Source organism: Anas platyrhynchos, chromosome 34, assembly GCF_047663525.1.
Source record: "Anas platyrhynchos isolate ZD024472 breed Pekin duck chromosome 34, IASCAAS_PekinDuck_T2T, whole genome shotgun sequence".
NCBI lineage: Eukaryota > Metazoa > Chordata > Aves > Anseriformes > Anatidae > Anas > Anas platyrhynchos.
In genome coordinates this window covers 496328-519041 of record NC_092622.1, presented here as the reverse complement: position 1 = coordinate 519041, position 22714 = coordinate 496328, and the positions used below count along the sequence as shown (strand labels likewise).

General features: G+C 50.3%; 2 protein-coding genes and 1 long non-coding RNA gene across 4 annotated transcripts; 1 reads left to right on the top strand and 2 right to left on the bottom strand.

The window, feature by feature from the left end:
* Positions 1-2945: 2945 nt before the first annotated feature.
* Positions 2946-7857, bottom strand: LOC101799579 (keratin, type II cytoskeletal 6A). The gene is made up of 9 exons (XM_005030624.6): positions 7251-7857; positions 6024-6238; positions 5404-5464; positions 5117-5212; positions 4712-4876; positions 4355-4480; positions 3896-4116; positions 3582-3613; positions 2946-3473 (listed from the first exon to the last, which is right to left on the bottom strand). The coding sequence occupies exons 1-9, from the start codon at positions 7758-7760 to the stop codon at positions 3277-3279; spliced, it is 1623 nt and encodes a 540-aa protein (XP_005030681.2). The 5' UTR covers positions 7761-7857; the 3' UTR covers positions 2946-3276.
* LOC119714651 (uncharacterized) lies at positions 5166-22490 on the top strand. Of its 2 annotated transcripts, XR_011806098.1 has the most exons (6): positions 5166-5993; positions 8649-8951; positions 10098-10142; positions 10552-10679; positions 16622-16889; positions 18888-22490. It is a non-coding gene; the product is annotated as an uncharacterized lncRNA (long non-coding RNA). The 2 variants fall into 2 exon arrangements; XR_011806099.1 differs by lacking the exon at positions 8649-8951 and having other exon boundaries at positions 5169-5993.
* LOC101799146 (keratin, type II cytoskeletal cochleal) lies at positions 13761-20527 on the bottom strand. The gene is made up of 9 exons (XM_027445464.3): positions 19943-20527; positions 19144-19358; positions 17347-17407; positions 16714-16809; positions 16253-16417; positions 15924-16049; positions 15272-15492; positions 14889-14923; positions 13761-14762 (listed from the first exon to the last, which is right to left on the bottom strand). The coding sequence occupies exons 1-9, from the start codon at positions 20525-20527 to the stop codon at positions 14425-14427; spliced, it is 1842 nt and encodes a 613-aa protein (XP_027301265.2). The 3' UTR covers positions 13761-14424.
* Positions 22491-22714: the final 224 nt, after the last annotated feature.

Sequence of the window (22714 nt, the reverse complement as noted above, 5' to 3'; positions counted from 1 at the left end):
CCTCTGCAGCAGATTGGGCAAGCGCTCACTCATCTGTATTTCACAGATGAATCGATCCCTTTCTTGCGTAAAAGCACATTTTATCATTTTACAGTGGTCCGAGGTTTGAGAAACCTGTTATTGTGGGTCTGCGTTTCCTGTTGCTGTGGTTCTGAGTAAACCCCAGCAGGGCATCAGCACCTCAGGCCCCAACTTGCTGGAAATTCTGGACTCCTGTTCTCATGCCCAAACGAGGCATTGAAACCAGAGCTGATACAAGAAGGAGCAAGAGGTGATGGAGGGAAGCCAGAGGAGTAATGGGGCATTAATGGAAGTCTTAGACCATCAGCTATCAAAAACCACATAGGGAATGGGAAAGACATGAAAGGTAGTTTTGTGAATGGTATTTTCGGATCTTTTCTTTCTTTGAAAAGTGTCTACGTTTCATCCTGATTCAGACTGACAGGTGATGAAATATCAGAATATGACTTGGGAGGGAGTTACCGCTGGCTGTGACGGCACAAAACCTGAGCTGGCGATTTCTCAGGGCTTCACCTTTGCGGATTGTGTGCCCGTTTCCTGACTCATGGGGTGACCTTGTCTCTACCCATTGGGAAGCCTGGGAACAGGCTTCTCTCCACATCTGTTGTCTTCCTTTTTCAATAACTCTTACTCACAAGGAAATTGAGTGCCTAGGATTTGGGCTTGTAGCATTGTTCACAGTCAACTCCCTCTACTCTTATGCCGCGTAGATCCCAGGAGGTGTCAAGTGGTGCATTTCTCCAGAGAGAGATGCACAAGCTGTCTTGACTTGCCCTATGTATGCTGTGTTGTAGCACTGTATGCATGGGAAGTTGTCCCGGAGAAGGTGGGATGCTCAGAAGTCACTCCCAGTATCTTGTCTGGATGCCCATAACTTTCCAGGGATGGACATGCTTCTCTTGAACCCTGCAGCCCCGGGAGTTTGCCAAGGTATGTCTCTCTTGTGGGTGTCCAAGCTGAACATCAGAGGAGCAGCACACCTGCAGAGCATTGCTGGGAAGCTGTTGCCTTTGCCAGCCATTAAAAAGATACATGCAGGCTCTGGGATGGGAGCAGGTGTTCTCAGATGCGTCTTTCAAGCGCACGTTCGTGCTTGCCATTTCACACTTGGAGGCTGGACAGTCAAGTAAGTTTGGCCAGAAGGTCCACTGAGGGTGATTTGTGGATGCCTGTCATCTTTTTTTGCCTTTTAGCCATGCTTTTCCTTTTTTTTTTTCTTTTTTTTTTTTCTTTTCACGTTTTTCCTCCCTATTCTTCTAATGTTTCCCTTACACACCCTGGAATGAAGCTAAAATAACTGTCCTGGGAGTGTTTTGGCTACTGTGAGTTACAACACGCAGCAGTTTTTAAGACAGCTCCTCAGTCACAGAGGAGCTTCTGTGACTAAGCCACCGATCACGTCTGTCCTGAAGAATTGTGTCAAAACGTTACGGGTAGCAATTAGCAATCAGGGTATTTGGAGGCAGAGCTCCCTCCGCGCTTTGCAAATTCAAGCCCCTGAGTGCAAGCACCATTCCTTGCCTTATGACTAAGGTTTTAATCTGGGCTGCACTCATATTAATGAGGGCTGTCCTCCCCTGCTGGAATACAGCCCCAGGTCATCTCTGCATCTATTTGACAGGTCCTGCTGGAGGGGAAGCAGGAGGTTATGTAGCTGGAGATCAGAGCCCTGGCAGAGCCAGCTGTCCCTGGCCAGGACAGCTTGGCCATGTACCCAGAAATGAGAATATCTGTCTTTTTTTTTTTTTTTTTTTTTTTGGGGGGGGGGGTGAGTGGGCAGGGGTATCTTGCTCAAAAAGGCATGCCTGGGGAGAATGAATCCTGGCCTCAGCCTTTCCCATGCTAGGTGAAGAGCTTTGTAATCTCTACGTTATGACTTATGCGATGATGCAATGGATGGCATCCATCTGCTGTGCCTGTTGGCTATATACACTGCATCCTGTTCGGTTAGGGAGAGTGTTTGGGCAGCAGAGAGGAAGACCATTACTAAGCCTTGCCCAAGCTGCTGTTCGGAGGGAGGAGGTTGCTCCTTCCCAGGAAGGAGTACGTAGTGGGAAGAAATGCCTGGAGAGGTGGTGGGGAAGGAGCAGAGAGCTGCAGCAGACCCATAACCAACCCGCAAGTTTTTGGGAAGGAGATTTCCTGGGGGATATGGAGAGGAACGTGCTGAGTTCAGAGCATCCTAGAAAATGATGGGAAACTGCTGGTCTTGAAGGAAAACCAGAATACAGTCTGTCATTCAGAGACTGCCGGTCCTCCTCTATTAACCCATCGCTGAGTATTTTCCTAATACATCTCTCTTCGTCTCTATAGACGAAGGAGACAGAACGAGAGCATCCGAGGCCTGAGATGAACTCCTCAGACAGGGTGGCCAATGCTCGGAACAGGAGGGGAGAGCTCTCAGGTGTTTTCTCGCTGGCATTTACACTTAGATGAGGCAGCTCACAGTAAATGGGGTTTTAAGATGGAGTGATATTCTTGAACAAGTCGGGTGGTTGCTCTGACTCCCCTGGTAATTAGTTCCCTATTGTTAGAAGTTTATGCAGGTACATCACACACTTGGCACTGCCCTTTGCACCCCCTGGGAGTCGGGCTGTTGGCTGTTGTACTGGCTGGGAGCTGCATAGCAATTGAATCTTAGACCTTTTCCCCTGTGCCCCACTCTTGCCTTGGCGTGCCCTGTGTTTAGCTTCCAGGTGTTTTACATGCACAATGGGGAGAACTGGTGCATTGAAATCAACAGCAGACCTCCCCTTGGTGCTACTCTGTACCTGTGTTTTGGCTGCTGCTGGGGAGATGCAGGAAATGTGGATGAGGAGTAAAAATCTGTGCCTTTAACTGGGCAAGGCCCTAGGAAAAGTGCTTGTTATCTGCATTTGCATTTGCTGTTCCACGTCTTTAATTAAAAGGTCCACGCAATAGAATAAATTACATATGCATTTTTATTAGACAAACACCAGAAAGTGAAGAGAGACAAACAGTCATGGGACACATTTTATATACAAAATCCGGCCAAAAATGCTGAGCTGTAACAAGCAAGTTGCAAATTTAAAACAGTTGGACTCATGTTCAATAGCAGAGCCCTACACGACATGTGCTAGACAACACGGCTGAGAGAGGGTTCCTAAAGTGAGGCTCCTGTGCGACAAGACATAGGGTTTAGGTGGCCCTCGTTCCGTTCACCCCAACTACGCTTTAATAAAGGACCAGTGTTAAGGTGTTTTCTGGCGAGTGAAGGCGTCTGAAAGGAAACCTTTAGCTTCTGTAACTTCTTCTGGTGGAGGAGGTCGAGACAAACTTCACGCTGGAGCTGCTGCCACCTCCAAAGGTGGTGCTGCTCACCCCAGGACCGCTCCCGCAGCTGAAGCTGTTCCCCATGTTACAGATTCCCCCTCCCATGCTGAGGTTGCTTCCTCCTCCGTACCCTGTTCCCACAGTTGTTCTGGTCACGGCTGCAAGAAGGAGAAGGAAAGGCGTTCAGTCTCTCTGGGTATTGGCTTCTCGGTACAGAAACACGATAATGCTCAAATCAGGTAATTGTGTATATTTCAAAGACTTACAGATATTCACTGGGACGCCATCTCCGGCCAGCCTGTTAGGGAACAGAACACAGCAATGTAAGATGGTAAGAAAGAAGCCAGGTGATAGCATGAGAAAATACAGGGGACATTTTTTAGAGACCCCTGGGGAGAAAAATGAATATGTGGCATAATTTGTGGATGCTTCTCACAATGTTACTGAATTAACCAGACAACCTTTCCCCCTGCCCCTGGATACCCCATTTCACATGTGCATTTCAAAAACGCTGAGCATCCGCAGCACGTTTGTTGGATCCTCCAAAACCGGGACTGGAAGGGTCGTGTTTCCCACCCACCTGCACTCCTCGCCCTCCAGCAGCTTCCTGTAGGTCGCGATCTCGATGTCCAGGGCCAGCTTGACGTTCATCAGCTCCTGGTACTCGCGCAGCTGCCGGGCCAGGTCTGCCTTGGCCTGTTGCAGAGCATCCTCCAGTTCGGCCAGCTTGGCTTTGGCATCCTTGAGGGCCAGCTCCCCGCGCTCCTCAGCATCTGCGATGGCTGCTTTCAGGTTTGCACACTAGGGAAAAGAAACCTCTGGTCAGATTGCCCGTACGGGCCCTTGGCATTTTCTACCCTGAAACCACAAGGTCTCATTACAGCACCACCAGTTAAAGCAGTTTTAGCAGCAGTTCTGTTTTTTAGAGAAAAAGGGTCAAGCTGAGCAGAACTCAGTTAGGTTGTTTTTAATGTTTTCCTTCCTCCCTGCCAATCTGGGGGGCAAATTGGTTAAAAGGATGGGTTTTCCTGCTTTTTACCTGTTTCTTCACGCTGTCGATTTCAGACCGCAGCCTCTGGACGTGGCGGTTGAGCTCGGAGATCTCCTGCTTGGTGTTGCGGAGGTCGTCCCCGTGCCTGCCTGCGGTAGCCTGCAGCTCCTCGTACTGTGGCGGAGAGAGGAACAACCGGTCAAGGTAAAATCCATCATTTTTTCAGTAACACAGTGTGTGGCAAGGTGGGTGCTTGAAAGCATTGGGTGCCTCCCCGAGCCCACACTAGCTGAGTTGCTGCTGTGCAACGTGCAGTAGTGGAGAAAGTTTTCTTGGAAGAGTCAGTCCTTTTCTGTTCAAGACAAGACATGAAGATAACAGCACGGAAAACCCCAATTCCTTCACCTTGGTTTGGTACCAGGACTCCGCTTCAGCCCGGCTCCTGTTGGCAATGTCCTCGTACTGAGCTTTGACCTCCGAGATGATGCTGTCCAGGTCCAGGTTTCGGTTGTTGTCCATGGTGAGAACGACGGAGGTGTCAGAGATCTGGGTCTGCATCTGAGACAGCTCCTGCAAAGTGCGCAGGGACTAGGTGAGCTCACTCGCTTGGGAGATGCCTTTTCATCCTTACAGATGAGCATGCAGACCTGGGAGAGGCTACAGATTGTTATCTAAGGAGCTAAGACAGTTGGTGTAACTCTAAAGAGGTAAAGGATTTAGCATCTCCTGGGGGGAGAAATTAAAGGCTTTCAGAGGAACGGAGGGAGGGAAGCTGAGGACTGAAATGTCTTGGGAGGTGGTTGTACTCACTGCTTCATAGAGGGCTCTCAGGAAATTAATTTCTTCAGTCAGCGCATCTACCTTGGCTTGTAGTTCAACCTTGTTCATATAGGAAGCATCTACATCCTGGAGGATGAGAGAATTAGGTAATACGTTTTAAACTCTTGTTCGCAAGTCAGGGATGTGCTTATCTCCGCAATAACAGGCCAGGGAAGAAGGCATAAAAAAGCATTTAGAATATGAATGGATGGATTTGTGAATGAATAGGTGATTAGAGCTCTACCATCATCAGACGGTGTTCTGCAATTTTCTCTCACCTTCTTAAGTGTCACAAATTCATTCTCTGCAACTGTACGCCTGTTGATTTCATCTTCATACCTAATGGAGGGAGGCAGAAGAAGCATTTGTTTAGGCAAGTAACAGACGGAGGTGATTTTAGTTTGCTGGAATGAACTTCCTTAAGAGCATTTTGCATACAATGTTCTTTTCTTTTGCAGAGCATCTGAATAAGAGACCATGAGCATGTTTCTAGGCTAAACTAGTTAAAACAAGTACATCTAATTTTTTTTTAAAGAATCTCTGCTGTTCCTTTTTTCCTCTTTCTGGCCCTTAGTCATACTTCTGCTTGTCTTAAGCAAATTAAGCATGCTGTCCTGAAACTTTCAGACCTACCATGTAATTTTTTTTCCTCGGTAGGTAATTTAGTTAATAAGTCTTTGATCATATTCTAAATTATTCACAAAATGTTTGTGTATTTGGATCTGTTACTCCGTTACCGTTTATCTTGAGAAAATGGCACAGCCTTCACTGTCGGGAACTCCTGTGTCCTGTTCTGTTTGTTAGAGGACTTGTCTGGATCCCCCCTTGGCTTAAGGATGTCAAATGGAGAAAGGCTGCACCTACCTAGGTAAGTAGAGCACTCGCTCAATAGACTTACTTCTTCTTGAAGTCCTCAACCAGGTACTGAGTGTTGACGAGCTCTCCCTCCAGCCTTCCCTTGTCACTCAGCAAACTGTTCAGCTGCATCCTGAGGTTGTTGATGTAAGTCTCAAACAGCGGCTCCAAGTTGTTTTTAACTGTTTTCATCCCCTGCTCCTGAAGCAGGCTCCACTTGGTTTCCAGCACTTTGTTTTGTTGCTCAAGGAATCGGACCTGCAAGCAGAAATATGCTGAAGATGTTTTGAAAGAGCAGAGATTCTGAGAGAGCTTCCTTTACAAGTGTGGGATCTCAGTGGGTGAAATACCCTTTCCAACTGGTTGTCATAGCCAAATTCTCCTCTGACAGAAGCAGGAATGTGCTATTAGACTGCAGGGACCCTGGTCAGTATTCCAAAAAACTCTGGAACAACCACGGATTTCCTTGCACATGCTTCCCCTTCTTTCCTTTGATAAAGCATGCAAGGTGCATACATTTTGTGTGAACAGCGCATGCAAAAACAGATAAGGAATAAAACAGGGTTTGCACGCTTATTAAGAAAAGAATAATGAAGTGCCAGTTTCCCCTCCTTTCAGCATAGCTCCTACACATCACAAAATCTCCAAAATAATGTAGTGTTTTCCTTGAAATCAAAGAGGAGCTGCTCAACCAAGAGAAATTGAGCAGGTGCTCTTGTGCATCTAATACAGTTAACAAGGAAATGAAGTGGTTCAGACAGAGTTGGATCAGATTTTGCTCTTTTGAACTAACAGTCCAAACATGCTGGTACTGTTTCACTCAGAGCTTTAAATGCCTTTGAGGAAAATTCAAGCAGCGAGAAGCTTACTTCTCCCTAGGGCCAATTTATGCGCTTCCTTTCTTGGTTGTTTTGGATGGGTTGCTCTCATTTCACCTGAACCATTTAAAAACCTGTTATCAAGGCTCCTGCAGTGCTCAGTGCAGAGAGCCCAACACCTCCACAAGGATGGGGTTATCTCTAAGAGCTTTCTTTCTCCACTGCCTATGAGATGTTAAGCAGCAAACGAAGAGGACCTCGGATACTGGATGATTAATTCATAGCAACCACTATGTAGCAGGTACCATTGCCTGGAATTTCCAGGGACTGAGGCATCCTCCAGTCTCGTTCCTGATTTTCATTCCTTCTTGCTCAGCTTATGTGCTCATAACACAGCTAAGAGACCCCATCAAAAAATGAGGGCAAGATATTTAGGGAAGATCATGTCTCACCTTGTCAATGAAGGAGGCAAATTTGTTGTTGAGGGTTTTGATTTGTTCCTTCTCCTCCTTTCGGATCCTCTGGATGCTGGGGTCAATCTCCAGGTTGAGAGGTTTCAGAAGGCTCTGGTTGACGGAGACTTCGTGGATGCCCCCAGCTGGGAATCCAGGGCCACCCATGCCACCACCAAAGGCACCATATCCATAGCCAAGGTTAGCTGGCATGCCAAAGCCACCACCACAACCGTACACGCTACCAGCGCCACCACCAAAACCTGCAGGTCCATAGAAGCCACCACCCCTTCCAGCCACGGAGATCCTCTTGCATCCTCCAACATTGTAGAGGCTTTTGCTTCCAAAGCCACCACCGACCCTAGCGAACCCACTGCCAGCATTGCAGCTTCCGACCCGGGTGACGGAGCGTGAACTGAAGCTGGTGCGGCAGGTGTTTGGGACGATGGCTGAAGCAGCGCTGAAGCCACTTCTTCCCCTCTGAATCCTCACGGTGGACTGGCGAGACATTGTTGGCTTTGGGCTGGGATGGATGCTACAGCAAGAGCAAAGGAGCAAAGGTGCTGGCCTGGAGCAAGGAGTAGGAGGAAAAGAAGAAAGATGAACCTGTGCTTTTCACGAGCTCAGGAGAGCCCTTTTATGCATTTATGAGACTGGGATGGGTTTGATGAGGTGGATCATCTTTCTGATTAATTAGGCTTGGCATGTCCAACAGCATTCTGGAGAAAGAACTCACTCCGCACACACGCCCTTCTGAAATAATATAGCCAGGTTCTGAGCAACAGTGGTATTGTTTGGGAATAACTGTCGCCTTCTGCCGTCTTTGTAGACAGCCAGACTCTTCGCCATATCAAAGCATTTGAAAGTTGCAGTTGAGTCACTTTGGGCACAGGGAGGAAAACACCGTTCAAAATGCCTGTCACTCAACACCTCTTGCTTGAAAATTTCATCCCTCAGGATTGCTTTTGCCCCTTTTCTGTTCATGAGTAGGGTTTTTAAAAATTACAGTCCCATGTGTTTTAGGGAAAGGAATCTGTGTCAGGCAGAGCAGTGCTTTACAGCATGCCCTGCAGTATATTGTTTTATGTTTTATTTTGTGATACATTCTGCAAGGTTCCCTTCTGCAATATACCTGCAGAAATGCTTCTGCTTCTGTCTCTACATAGGCTCAGCTCCCAGGGCTGATCTGTTCTGAAAATTCTGCTCCTGTGGACTAATTCTTCTGTCACTCTTAAAAGGAATGAAATAAAATTAGCCTAGGAATGAAAATGAAACATTTTGTCAGGGTCTTTTGTTCACAAGTGTATTTTGACAGTGATATTCACAACCGCCGCTGAGCTCTAGCACAAGTAGCTGTGCTGGTCCTCTGGCTCGAAACTTTCAATTTTGGTGTTTTAGGAGGATGGAAACAAAGGAACAAAACAAAATTTTTGAGGAGGAGGCAAGAGTGTAGGAATGGGAGCTGCTTTGAATCCACTGTCTCTATGGAAATGGAGTGCTCCGGGGTTGTTCCCAACTCCTCGTTTATAAACACAAAGTAGTTTCCCAAAGATTTAATCAGCTCTTTCAGCACTGCACATCTGACAGTGTGATCCTGCCTGTATGAATCCAGCAGAAGAGTGCTCCACAGGATTCCCTCTGCCCAGATCCACAGCGGTCTGCAGACAAAGACATCCTGGACCTGGCCTTTCTCAGCCACAGGTACCGATGCAGCCCTTTGCTTTGCCTGTAGCACTGCGGGCAGTTTGAGGAGCAAGTTGAAGAGAAAACGTGAAAAATAACTTCATTCTGAGGCACAGCAAGTGTTTCTGGCCCTCGCTTTGTTTCAGGTAGTTCAGGAAAAGATGATTCATATGTAATTTATTTATACAAGAAAGTGAACTTGCAACCGCATCCCCCCGAACGGCTTCTCGTGTTGCCTGTAAGGCTGAGCAGCTGCTGGCTGCGGAGCAGGGATAACGTAACGCCGAGGAGTCACCGCCGAGCAGGGGGTGTGCTGCGAGCCGCCCCCGCCTCGCGAGGCAAAGGGAACCCCCACGAGTGCGTTGGGTCCCACAACAACTTGCCTTCAAAATAGTTTGCATTTACATTTGTGTTTTGAAACGGTGGAGGGGAAGAAGTAGCAATTATTTTATTTTGGTGTCTATTACAAGACTGAGCTTTTATTGTGAGCAAGAGCTCGATCTTGCGCATTTTGCCCAGAGGGTCTGTTCCTTGGCACACATGGGAACTGTAGTAAACGGATCACAAGCAGCAAATCTACACCCTAAAGGTCGTGGATGATTGATCCACCCTGGGGCTTTGCCCACCAGTTGGTGAATGTCATGAGGTGCAAGCATGAGGGTGATCCCCCGTGGTGTGCTTGATTCATATGAGGCACAAGGTACTCGAAGGCAGATGCAGGTTGTCTAAGTGCCTAAGACTCCTTTGGACTCGCTGTCTGGGGTGCTGTCCATCCCACATAACTCTATCTAAAAGCTTTTCTTTTTATTCTCGTGTGTTCAGGGGAGATCACTGCCAAACGGCGGATTCTCCCATCCAAAGTTGGATGGAAGGAGAGGCCGCTGGAGATGGCTTTCCACCTTCCCCAGCACCATGTGGGGAGACCAGGAGGCTGACTCAGGGTGTGCAGGGTTAGCCAGGCTGAAACCCACCCTTGGTTACTAACAGCATGATGCGTCAGTACTTTCCTTTTTCCCCTCAGGCTCCCTTTACATATGAAACTTGTCTTTTTTGGCTAAAGAATACGCCAACTGCGTTGGAGTCCATTGTTAATAATAGTAATAATACAGCTCCTCCAACCAAATAAAAAGAAATTAATTTCTTTCCATTTCACATTTGCACTAGGGTGGAGGTGATGCGGTTGTCACTCATCTGGAAGGAATTTGAGAGGTAATTACAAAAGGCAGAACTGTGAGCACAAGGAGCTGTAGCTACAGGTTTGGGGTATGGGGTGATGGCAAGGGGGCCTCCACCCTGCTCTGTTGATGAAACACTGGGTTTCCAGGTAGCTCCTGGGGGAGTGTCTCCCGTGCACACTGCAGCTCCGGGCATGTAAATGAATTTGCTGCTCCGATGAAGATAGCTTGCCCTGATATGGACTTTTCCTCCTCCACCAGAGCATTATGCTAGCTCTCACTCAAGCTGTTCTGTAGTTCTTCCTCCTAATCAAACAAAGGGAGCTGTGTTTGGGCAGGTCCTGCCGGCTGAGAGCCCCCATGACGTGGCAGAGGCAGGCTGCGAGGCTGAGCAGGCTCCGAAGCCTTTTCCATCCCTTCCCCTCCTTGTTTCTTCCTCCCAGGCTGAGCAGAGGGGGCAGACGGCGGTGCGAGTCCCTGACCCAGAGGCAGGAGATCCCTTTATGCCATGCTGTAAACCTGGGAGTGAAGTCGTGGCTGAGTTTGGTTCTGGCATCATGCTGACAGCAAGGTAATAACGCTCCTTTGAGGGTAGAAAAGTGCATTCTGGCTACATCAGGGCAATAAATGCAACTCAGGCCCCTCTAGTGAGAAATCTGAACTGTTTCCCATGCACCCGGCCAGCAAGAAGCAGATATCTCCAACAGTTTTTCATCAGCTCCTGTCCATCTCTGCCTCTCTGCAGCATTCGCCCTGGAAGCCTTCATCTGGTGATGGATGCCCTTTCTCAGACGAGGCTGAAATAAATCCTTCGGAATGCCTCCGTATGTCTTCTTTGCAAAAACACACGCATTTATAAAATCAGAGCGTGTCTTACTAACTTGTGTTGGTTCACCTGTGCTACCTAATCTCAGTTTAATTATCAGTAAAGTCAAGGCTGTAATTTACGTTAATTGCTTAAATTAAAGCCTTTGGGTTAAACTTGGGCTGCTAACCTAAATTCAAACCCTACTCATTTTGACCATAATTTACTATATCATCCCGAGTTAATGAAGTCCCACTGGTTGCCCTGAGCTTTTTCCACGGTGGACCACACGACTTGCAGGGTCCCTGCGCTGTGGGGACAGGAACCTCCGAGAGCTCCTGAGCAGGAGGCAAGTGTCCGTGAATCTCATTTCCCCAAGGGATGAATTAGGATGAAGTCCTCAGAAGCTTTCCCATAGGTGTTGCCCCGTGATGGGCGTTGCAGTCCTTTGAGCCTGTTCCCAGCAGTATCTGGAGGCCAGTCAGCTGTAAGTACTACATGACTTTGAAGTGTAGGTGTGACCTGCTTTCCCCAGATAATTGTTTTCTGTGCTAGCGCAGAGACTCCGATGCAGCCCAGGGTTTTGGAATAACTTTGCCTTCATTATTGTTGTTGTTGCCAGATGCTTTATACAGAGCAGGGAGGTCTCGTTTCACCCCGTGCTTTGTTGCACTTAAAAGAGCCTCTGACCTTAGGTTGGTATTAGCTGATACCTCCGTTCTCCTGCTCCACATGCAACAGTGGTGCTTACATGGTGGTACCTGAAGGATCCCAAACACCCCAAGCTGTGTTGTAACGCTTGCTGAGCAACTTTGATCCCTGAGTAGGGCTGATGGGGTTCTGCTCTCCACCAAGCACCATGTGGAAAGCAAGATCTTTCAGTGTTGGAGGTTATCGCAGCAGTATTGTAACATCTCCTCCTTTCGCGTGGCCCTAGGGTATAACTTTTCTCCTGATAAAGAAGCCCATGCACTGAAGCAGTGCCGCTGGAAAGCCCCGTTATTTCGGATCAGCTCTGTGCAGGCACGTGGCACGCCCCCCAGCTCTGTCCTGCACCGAGACTGCTCCCGGTTCAAGGTTCCTTGCAGAGAGCCACCGCGCTCGTGTGAAGTTTAATTTCTCCCAATTAAAACAAACAGCACCGTTCTCAGAGCCGGTAAGATAAACAAGCATTATTCACAAGTCCTGGAAAGCGCACCCAGTCCCGGTGCACTGGGGCCTTATGTTTATTCAGGGTGCAGTGCTGCATTGCACCGCGCGTGAGCCCCGAGGTCCCTGGTGCTGTCCCGCGGCGCGTGGCATCGCCTGCAGCCCGGCTCGCCTGCCGGACTCCGACCCGGCTGGGATGTCGCTGCCCTGGTTAAACAATGACGCTCAGGCTGAATGTGCCTCGCAGACGGGAGCTGGGGATGTTGCTCCGCTGCTGGTTTCGCTGCATCCTGCGTTACCTTCCCTGCAGCCAAGATGCAGCTGATGGCACAGCAGAGTGTAATGTACACTTCTGTAAAACACAAAACAAAACAGATTTTTGAAATTTTCAATTATTTATATACATATATATATGGTTTGATAATAAAAGCCCAGTTGGGATGCCCTGCCTGTTACAAAGAAGACTGCTTTGCCAGCTTCACTCTATTTCCTTAAAAGTCTACGAATCGTGGTCAGATGCTTGCAGACAGATGCAGGCAGGTAAACGGATGCAGCCCAACCACCCAGCTCTCCCGTGGGTGTGAGCCCCAAGCCCCATGGTAGGACCCATCACGGCTTCCAGCCCTTGCAGGGCAGCTCCCTGCCTTTCTCTTGCTCTGGGTCCCCACCTGCTGGAGACACCAGGCTGGCTTGTCTGGTGCTCGCACACCTCTGCGCGGCGTGATGGGTGCCTGGGCTCCGGGGGTGTCAGGAGCTCAGAAGTGTTTCCCTGCGGTGAGCACTCTAGCACGAGATATTTTTGTCTTGCAGCCTCTCCTCTCCCTCCTTGGAGACCTCCCTGGGGGTACCCACGGTTGGATTTTACAGGGGATGTGGGGTGGGTTGGTGGTCACCAGGGAGCAAGGTGGGATGCTCGTCCTTTGGGCATGACATCCCCAAGGGGCTGCGGACCCCTCCTCTGCTCCCCTCGCTTCATGCTCCAGCTCCTGGGTCCTTTAAGGCTGGGTTCCCAGCTCACCCCCTGCTTTTCCAGCTGCCAGGATTGGTGCCTGGCCTTGCAGCCTTGCAGGCAGCAAGAGCCAGGAGATGCCCTCGGAGCCACAGGAGGGAGCCCGGGGACAGCACGGGCGCCTGGCTGAAACCCTCGTCCCAGCAGGTCTCAGACAGCTCCTGGGGGGTGGCTGGGAGTTGGGCAGCTGGGTGCTACAGGCAGCTTGGAAGACCTCAGGTTCAGTCAAAAACAAATCTGAGGCCCCGAAACAGCTCTTCCCAAGGAACATTTAGCAAGCTGCTCATGGGTGCAAGGGAAACCTTGATGCCCAAGGACTGCAGGTGGTGGGATATTGGGCGCTTCACCCTGTGTCTGCCCCTCTTTGGTAGTGCTGCCCTCCCTCCCCTTGCAGTTGTGGTGATGTCTTCCCACCCCTCACCCCTGTTTGATGCTGTTCTTGCCATGTCCTTGCCAATATGTTGGAGGTTTGCCCCTGTTTGTGGTGTGAACCTGTGTCCAGGCTGACCATCCATCCCACCCTCCTCTCCATCCTCCCCAGAGCCGTGTGGGAGTCTGAGTCCTAAACCTGAGCTCGGTCTCCTCAAGGTCCTTTCTCATGAAGTGCCTACAGAGAGTCCTTGCTGCAGCTGGGGCACAGCACGCATCAATACCCAGTTCCCAGCAGAGAATAGAATGAAGCAGCAAAATTTAAAAATGAGAGATGCTCTTTATTGGACAATACAGTATGGTAGGAAACAAAGAGGCTATAGCCATGGGGACAAGGGATTAGAAATCAGTGTGGCAATTCATACACACAGAAAGCAGTAACCTTTCCCACAGGTGCCTGAGAAAACAGAAGGGGCTGGAAAAATCTTTAGTTGCAGGTGAAACATTTGGAGGTTGTAACACGTGTTGTGGGCAGAGGCTTTTAGAGCGTCTTGGAGCTCTTTTCCTTGCTGAAGACCCAGGACTGCGGTTTCACAAGGCTGTCCCCATCATCTTAGGGTGAATGAAACGAATGCATGTGGCCAAGCGTGGCTTTCCCCTTTCAGCAAAGTGCTTCCACTTTGCTTTACATTTGTGACTCCGTGGGGAGAACAAGAGAGGATTGAGGACTGTGCTGGAAGAGGGCCACCGCTGGGGACCGTGACGGCTCTCCAAAGCCCTGTTGGTGACCTGTTACAACCTATGCTTTAGCCAAAAGTGCTTCATATTCTGGCAGTGGGGTCCTAGCCTCCTGCCACTGCCCCAGTGGATGAGGCCGGAGGGAGGAGAGGGTGCAGCTCAGCTATTTACACCATTGATTTGGAGGGCAGCACTTGCTTTCGGAAGGCAGGAAACACACCGTCGTCCGCACGGGGAACGCCAGGCTTATCTGATGGTCTTTTTGCTGGTGGTGGTCTTGGAAACGATCCTCACGCTGCCTCCCGTGCTGGAGCTGACGCCTCGGCTGCTGCTGGAGCTGAAGCTGCTGCCTCCGCCGTAGCTGAGCCCCCCGCCGAAGCCTCCGCTTCCACCTCCGAAGCCTCCGCCGCCGCCGCTGCTGCTCATGCTGTAGCTGCCACCTCCGCCGCCCATGCTGAGACCTCCTCCCATGCCAAGACCTCCTCCCATGCCGAGACCTCCGCCCATGCCGAGACCTCCGCCCATGCCCAGGCAGCTGCCGCCGCCGCCGCCGTAGCCCATCCCGCTGGAGCTGCTCACCACGGCTGCAGGGGAACACGGTGCGTGCCCACCTTAGGGACCCGCAGGTCCCCGAGGCGGGGGTACCTGGCCCATCGCCCCCACGGCGGGGGAATGAGTGACCAGGGCTGGAAGGGGGGGAAGGTACTCACAGACGCTCACGGCTCCGACTCCCTCTCCAGCAAGCCTGTTGGGGAAGGGGGACGTAAGTGAGAATGAGAAAGCACAGGCAAGACACAGCGCTGGCCACTGGGACCAGCTGATCAGACTTTGTGGCCTTCAGCAGGGACTGGTGGGGTATGGCTGCATCACAGGTGGAAGGTGACTGCTCACTTTTCTTAGTGCATCGGGTGCCAAGAGCTGGAGGAACCCAGCTTTTCCTGGAAACCTCACATTTTAAAATATCCCCTCTCTCTACCCTCTTTTTAAGTCTCTTGATGCTTCGGGCCTTTGGGGCGAGCTCTGTCTTTGGACCCAAAGAAACGCGCTCGACTCTGAAGAGCAGCACGCAGCAGGACCCCGTGCTTGTCCTCACCTGCTCTCCTCGCCCTCCAGCAGCTTCCTGTAGGTCGCGATCTCGATGTCCAGGGCCAGCTTGACGTTCATCAGCTCCTGGTACTCGCGCAGCTGCCGGGCCAGGTCTGCCTTGGCTTTCTGCAGAGCATCCTCCAGCTCGGCCAGCTTGGCTTTGGCGTCCTTGAGGGCCATCTCCCCGCGCTCCTCCGCTTCGGCGATGGCTGCTTGGAGGCTGGCACACTAAAAGAAGGGAAGCCAATGGCTGTTTAATAGCTACCCAAAGCTGAGTATTGCTGTGGTATCGTGGATCCTGGCTGGTGGCTCCCAGCATGGCACTGAGAAGTCCTCAGGGGCTGTCAGAAAGGTGTCACAGGGTAGCTGAGCGGGGAGCTGCAGCCATAGTCCAGTTTCCCACAAAAAGAAGAAACATCTGCAGCTCTTTGCTTTGCTGGGGTGACCTGAAAGCTCACAACTTGCTTCCCCAGCAAGAAAGGAGCTATCATAGCACATCCTCACATTAAGGGACCTTCTCCAGTAGGGAGACAGAGACGGCCATGCCCTCTTCAGTGCAGGGGGGACCCGTTGCCTTCCAGCCCTGCTCCAAAGCCAGGAGCTGGCTCCTTCCATGCCTGGAGTCTGCTGTCCACCATGCAGGAGCATCCCCACCGTACCTGCTTCTTCACGCTCTCAATCTCGTTCCGCAGCCTCTGGACCATCCGGTTGATCTCTGAAATTTCTATCTTGGTGTTACGCAGGTCGTCACCGTGTCGCCCGGCGGAGACCTGGAGCTCCTCGTACTGAGATACAGAAAGGAGGAGAGCACTGGTTAGGAGCCGTGGGGAGGCTGAGTGGGACTGGGAAGGGTGAGGGGCCTTCAGGGCACGAGGTGCAGGTCTAGGGGGACTACAGCCCCCTGAGCATCCTGCCCATGGAATAGCAGATCAGCCCAAGAGTCCATTGCAACATGCACAGAGATCAGTCTGTCATTCCCGTTACACACCTTGTTTTGGTACCAAGCCTCAGCCTCTGCCCGGCTCCGGTTGGCGATGTCCTCGTACTGCGCCTTGACCTCTGCGATGATGCTGTCCAGGTCCAGCCTGCGGTTGTTGTCCATGGACAGCACCACGGAGGTGTCGGACACTTGCTGCTGCATCTGGGACAGCTCCTGTGGAAGATGCAAAAAAAAAATGAGTTGTCTGGTCTCAGGGGTGGAAACCATACTGATGAGAGATGGCTTCGGAGCCCTCTCTGCCAAGCCATTTTCTTGCATTTCTCTGTACTCTGCCTGTCCTTATCTATCATTTCTATCTTATGGCTACATTATAATTTCAAAAAGGTGGTGACTGCTTTCTCTTTTACTGCTGTATAGCACCGAGCGTGATGGACGGAGCTCCAGGACACGGGAAACTGTACAGCGTGGAGCTGTGGAGGATGTTATCGTAGGGAGGGCTGACCACTTACCGCTTCGTAGAGAGCTCTCAGGAAGTTAATCTCGTCTGCCAGCGCATCTGCTTTGGCCTGCAGCTCAACCTTGTTCATGTAAGCACCATCCACATCCTAAAGAAAAGAAAACCAAAGACTTCTGGGTGAAACCACAAAACAAGAGGACACCAGGAGGACCCTCTCTCTGCTTCCAGGTTCGTTAATCTTTAGGCTTGTTTTTATATTGCTATGATCAAGGCATTTTCTAACATAATGCCAGGCACTGGTTGTGAGCCAGAACGAGGTTTTGGGCAGAAAGCAAAGCTCAGACTCATGGGGATGTGACTGGAGTTGGAGTGGGACTGCACAGCAGGCAGCCGGACGGTTTGGCACCGCAGCCGGAGGAGCGACCTGCAGAAAGCAGACGGCTCCTCCGACTGTGCCCAGAGCTGCTGCACCCTTGGCATGGAGCCGGTTGTGCCCATTTGTAGGGTGTCCTGGTTTCAGTTAGAACAAAGTTAATTTTCTTCCTAGTAGCTGGTAGAATGCTATGTTTTGGCTTAGGATGAGAAGAGTGCTGGGGTTTGAGGACCCCAGCTCCTGTCAGCTTTGCTTTGGCTCTGTGTGCTGAGCTCCTTTCATTGCCCTCCCCCTGGCTCCCACTTCACTCACCTTCTTGAGAACCACGAACTCGTTCTCTGCACTGGTGCGGCGGTTAATCTCATCTTCATATCTGTAAGGATAAAAAAGGGAGAGAGTTTGGGTGGAAATGAAGGGCTGAGGCAGAGAAGCAGAGGTGGGACCACTCCGGTCCCAAATCATTAATTCTGGCTCAGAGATGTATTCCTTGTTCCCAGCTGTTTACAGTCCAGAGCAGATGCAGAGCAAATGATCACTTACTCTGAACCTGCAGGGACTCCATGGTGTGAGTAGTCCCAGCTAAAATTAAAAGAATCCAATCACTGCCCTTAAAGTCAAGCTCATGCGTAGATGTGAGCAGGATCAGAGCCCTTTGCAGTAAGAAGCAGCAGCAAGTATTCGTGGTGACCTTTGACCAAAGCAAAGTTATGCAAAAGCTTTCAGCCTGGACTGCAATAGCTAATAATGTAATAGTTTGATATTTGATATTTTAATAATGCTAATGGCTCCAAATAACCTGCCGCAGCATTTAATTAAAAAAAAAAAAAAAGTTCTGTGATTCTTTAACCATGGTTGTGCAAGAGCGGATCATTAAGTAAGCCTCAGATTATGTTTCTGGGGAACTTTTTATGGCTCTGAGCAACATCCTCTCATCAGATAATCAGGGCAGGGCTTAGCTAGAAAGTAGACGGAGCGTGGAGGCTGTTGCAGCAAAGATCTGGATTTGAAAGGCAGGTTTGTGCCAGTCCTTTAACTCCCACTGGCAGAGATATCCCTGCAGCTGGATCTCGGGGTGGACAGGAGATGAAGTGAAAATGAGCCTGTGGACTGGGAGCTAGCTCCAGACTTGAAACAAAACGCATTCTCTTGCCCAGGTAGTAGTTCCAAAATCCAGACAATATCATTTGTCATTTTTGGACTGATCAGGGTTTCTAAAAGCCTATAATGCATACCGAGACCTGAAATGTACCCAAGGACAACATACCAGAAGCTAATTCATGTCAGCCCGTCCTGTCAGCTCTAAATGCTGATACATACCCCCCACCCCAAAAATCTATTCACATGCTTTGCTCTCTAGCATAAACATATCTCAATCCTCCAGGGTGTTTTTCTCGAGTTTGCACTTGGCTATCTGGTTGCATAAGGAAGATACTGTTCTCTCCAAACTCCAGCCAAAGAAAATTGAACTTCTTCACCTAAAAAAAGCACCTAAATGTCCCTCATAGTCAGCAGACACCGGCTGGCATGCCCTTAAAATGATTCATCCCGCCTCTGCTGGATGCCTTATCTCAGGATAATCTGGGACTAATTGCCACCCCAGGAAAATTCTTTTCTCTGGTTTACTTGAGGGGGAGCTGAGGCAATGGGCAAAAAAATAGAGCTGAGCATCTTCCACGTGATCAGAGGTGAGCGAGGCCGAGCACATGCGGGTTGCCTGGGCCCCTCTGGAAGCTAGGAACTTCCTTTGCAAAAAGAGAAAATTGGGGATTTTTGGAGCTGGCTGTTTATGGCTATGTTTCATCTCCTTTTGCATGTCATTCATACTCATGAGCTACGCATTTTGCTATTTTCAGGTATTGTTTTGGGACGCCCAAGGGATCTGACCAGGAGCTCCATATGGAGCTGCTTCCATGGGTGCATGAATCCTGTGCTAAATGCCGAGCCTGCATGCAACCGACATAGCTAGAGGTAACTGCGACCAAATTTAGGTTTTGTATGTTCATTTTGCCGGGAAGAGGAACCCAGTGCAAATGCAAGGCATGTGCCAGAGAGCACGAACTGCCTGCCCTGATTTTCACATCTGTTAATCTACAGAGCGCAATTTCTTACTTGTTCTTAAAGTCTTCCACCATGTCCTGCATGTTCCTCAGCTCAGAGTCCAACCGTCCCCTCTCTCCCATAAGACTGTCTAGCTGCCGCCTGAGGTTGTTGATGTAGGCTTCGAAAAGGGGCTCCAGGGACTTCCTGGTGACCGTGTGGCCCTGCTCTTGCAGGAGGCTCCATTTGGTCTCCAGCACTTTGTTCTGCTGCTCCAAAAATCGCACCTGAGAAAACAAAAACAGGCATGCGCTGAAACCTGTCCGAACAGCACACAAAACCCCCTGCCAGGGAAAGGAGGGATCGTTCAACATGGAAAGAGGCAACAAAGAGACAGAAATTAAGATCTTCCCGCAGGATTTTAGGGCACCAGGTTCTCCAAAGTAGCACAAGCAGCTGAGATGCTTGGGGAGAATTTTCAAGAGCCATTAAGCAGGCCAAGCGCCTGTAATTGCAACTTTAGCTGTTTCTCCCCCCACTGGATGCTCAGCCCACCTTACTGGTTTAAACTGGTAGTATCCCATTGAGAGGTGTGGAGCTTTGCAATTTTACAACCAGTGCAAGATCCATCCAGTGCCCAGGCAATTTTTTATGGGGAAGGGAGGATTTCCAATTTAGCAAAAGGAGGTGCTGAAAAACTCATCCTTGCAAAGAGCATAAAACAATTCTTAGTTTTCTGCCAAACCTGTGCTGTTTGTCGGCTGGGATTAGTTCAGGCAAGCCCCCAAATCCAAAGGAAGTTTCTTCCTGTTCTTCTTTCCCGAGGCAACTGAGAATATGCACGGGCTGGTGTTTAAGACCGAACTCTCACCTTGTCGATGAAGGAGGCAAATTTGTTGTTGAGGGTCTTGATCTGCTCCCGCTCGTGTGTTCGCACCTTCTGGATTTCTGGGTCAATATCCAGCTTGAGGGGTGCCAGGAGGCTCTGGTTGACGGTCACTTCGTGGATGCCACCGGGTGGGCAAACAGGGAACCCGGGGCCACCTCGACCACCAAATCCAGGACCTCCCAGCCCAAATCCACCACCCATCCCATAGCCGCCACCACCACCAGCTCCTCCTAAGCCAAAACCAGCGCCTGCTCCACCACCATAGCCAAGACCAAAGCCAGCTCCTCCACCAAAGCCGTATCCGCCACCGGCTCCGCTCCGTAGACCTCCGCCGACCGAGCTGTAGGAAATTCTTTTACTTCCACCCAAGTTATAGAGACTTCTGCTGCCGAAGCCACCACCAGCTCCGAAGCCTCCTCCACCTCCAGCTCTTCCTCCTCCAACTCTGGAGACAGAGACGGAGCTAAAACTGCTTCTGGTACCACTGCCACCTCCTACGATAGCAGACCCTGAGCTAAAGCCCCTCATGCCCCCTCCAGTTGATGATCTGTAAGAGATCCGACTCATGGTGGCTTGTTCAATTGGAAATGCAAAGAGCAGGAGGGGAAAAAAAAAAGCTGGTGAATAAAAGCTGAGCAGCAGGAAAGGAGCAGAGGGCAACGGAGACAGAAACCCCTGTGATGGGAGAGCTCGGGAGCGTCCTCTTTTATCTGCTTGGAAAACTTGGCACGGGAATTCAGAACTTGACGTGCCTTGCAGCAACTTGCCTTGTCAAACACACCTAGGCTACGGCGAGGCGCTGAAAAATGCATTGTTTGCAGGCAAGAAAGTAACGGAGTGAGGGAGCTCCCCCCACCCCCAAAGCCTGGCGCTCTGAGTCATGAAATGAGAATTGAATGGGACGACTCGCTGAGGTCTGCGCTCACGAGCAGGACGCAACACGATTCTCCTGAGACCCTGGGAGCCAGTTTTCCTTATGCCAGCCAGGGCTCACCCGTTGCAGCGAGCTTCCTTGAGCTGAAGCCTTTGCAAGGTGAAGTTTAGGGTTCCACACATCACACGACAAGCAGGGCAGCACAGACAGGGGCTGATCTTTCCAAGACTGCCTTGTTGCAGTGTGCATGCCCTGTGGTTGGCTTGGGAAAGCTGAGGCTGGAGGTTATTTTACTTCTCAGCACTGCTACTTTGATTTCTTCTGGAAAAGGGCTCTAAAGGATTGCAGGCTGGTGGAGAGGAGCTGGGTGGAAGTTGTCTCCTGGTAGTATTTTCTGGGATCTTACCAAAAAGTCGCCTCTCCTCTTTGCAGGAGGAACTGAGAAATTAGTTATCGTGGCTTTCAAAGACAGCAAGGGAATCGCCCTTCCAAAAAATGTAAAACTGCGTTAAATAGTACTCTGGCACTTCTAAAATAGATATTAAAGAGATGATTGAAAGGGTTGCATTTGTTTTGAGTCTTCTCGTCAGGCTGAGGGTTCAAAAGCTCTCTGTGAAGTGGTATTTTTATCACTCCCCCCCCATATTTACCCTCTAACCAACAGTTTCCACGTCACTGCTGGCTCCTTGCGATGTTCTCTCCAGGGGAATTCGCCCACTTTCCTTACAGCTTCCTCCCACCCCTCCTTCACTCTGTTGAGATCATGCAGTCGGATGATTTTCTAAAACATCTTTGGCCCCTTGATCTTGAGCTCTCAGGTGAACCCAGGAGCTGCGATGGGGCTGGGTTGTGTTTTGGGATGGTACAAAGGCAGGAAAGCCAAGACCTCTTCCCTCGTGCCCACAAAACGTGGGTTACAAGAGATGTCCCCTCCTTCCCACCCAAAGCAAGTCTGCGAAGCGAACTCAGCCCAGCCACATCCTTGTGCTGCGAGGGCCACCGACCTCCGCCGGGTTGTGTCTCAGTGCACAGTGGAGAGATAAAACTGAATCAAAAAGATTTTTTGAAATTGGCTACGTGAGCAATAAGTACGGGAACTTAATCCAAAATGAGTTGCTTAAGGGTATCTGCAGCATCTCATAGCTTGTTTCTGTTGATGTGCTTCCAACTGCCGTTTTCTCTGTCTGGGAACTTGAAAGAACCTGAGCAGAAGGGATTTTTTTTTGTTTTCCTTATTGCAATCATAAAAGCCGGCGCTCACAACTATCATCTCCTGCAAGCGCTCCTGTCACCGCCTATTGCCAATAGTGTGAGTCACGAGCACCCGAAGCGCGTTCAGGCGAGCTATCGGGGAGCCGATCGCCGGGCGTGCTGCACGGGAGCAAGCCGGGCGGTAGCAAGGGGGTGCTCTCGCCTCGGGAGTGGAGACCGGGAACCCGCCGGGTGCTGCGCAATGTGCTGGAAATGCCAAAATTCCCAGGAAAGCTGCACCCCCACGCGCGTGTCCTGAAGCTGCTGCAGCCAGCCCTGAACCCTGATTTCATGGGTGATGCAGGTAACCCCAGTAACTGCTGCTGGTTTGGGTCAGCAGCAATCCCAGGAATGTTACCAGGCTTATACTGGTATTGAAACTAAATAAATTGTGTTGGAAACGTGGCAGATGTATGGAGATTTGGTTTCCTAAGCTTGCAGATGGGAGTTGGCACATGTGAGCTGGATCCGGTGGAAGGGGGCCAGGCAGCAGCGGCCGGGAGCCTGCCTTTGACTTCCAAAGAGCTATGCAAAGTCACACCTGGGAACCAGAGCACAGGCTGCAAATGCTTTAATTAAAGAAAAGAGAAAGGATTCATGTTTAAGGCAGTCATTACCTCCCCAGCTCT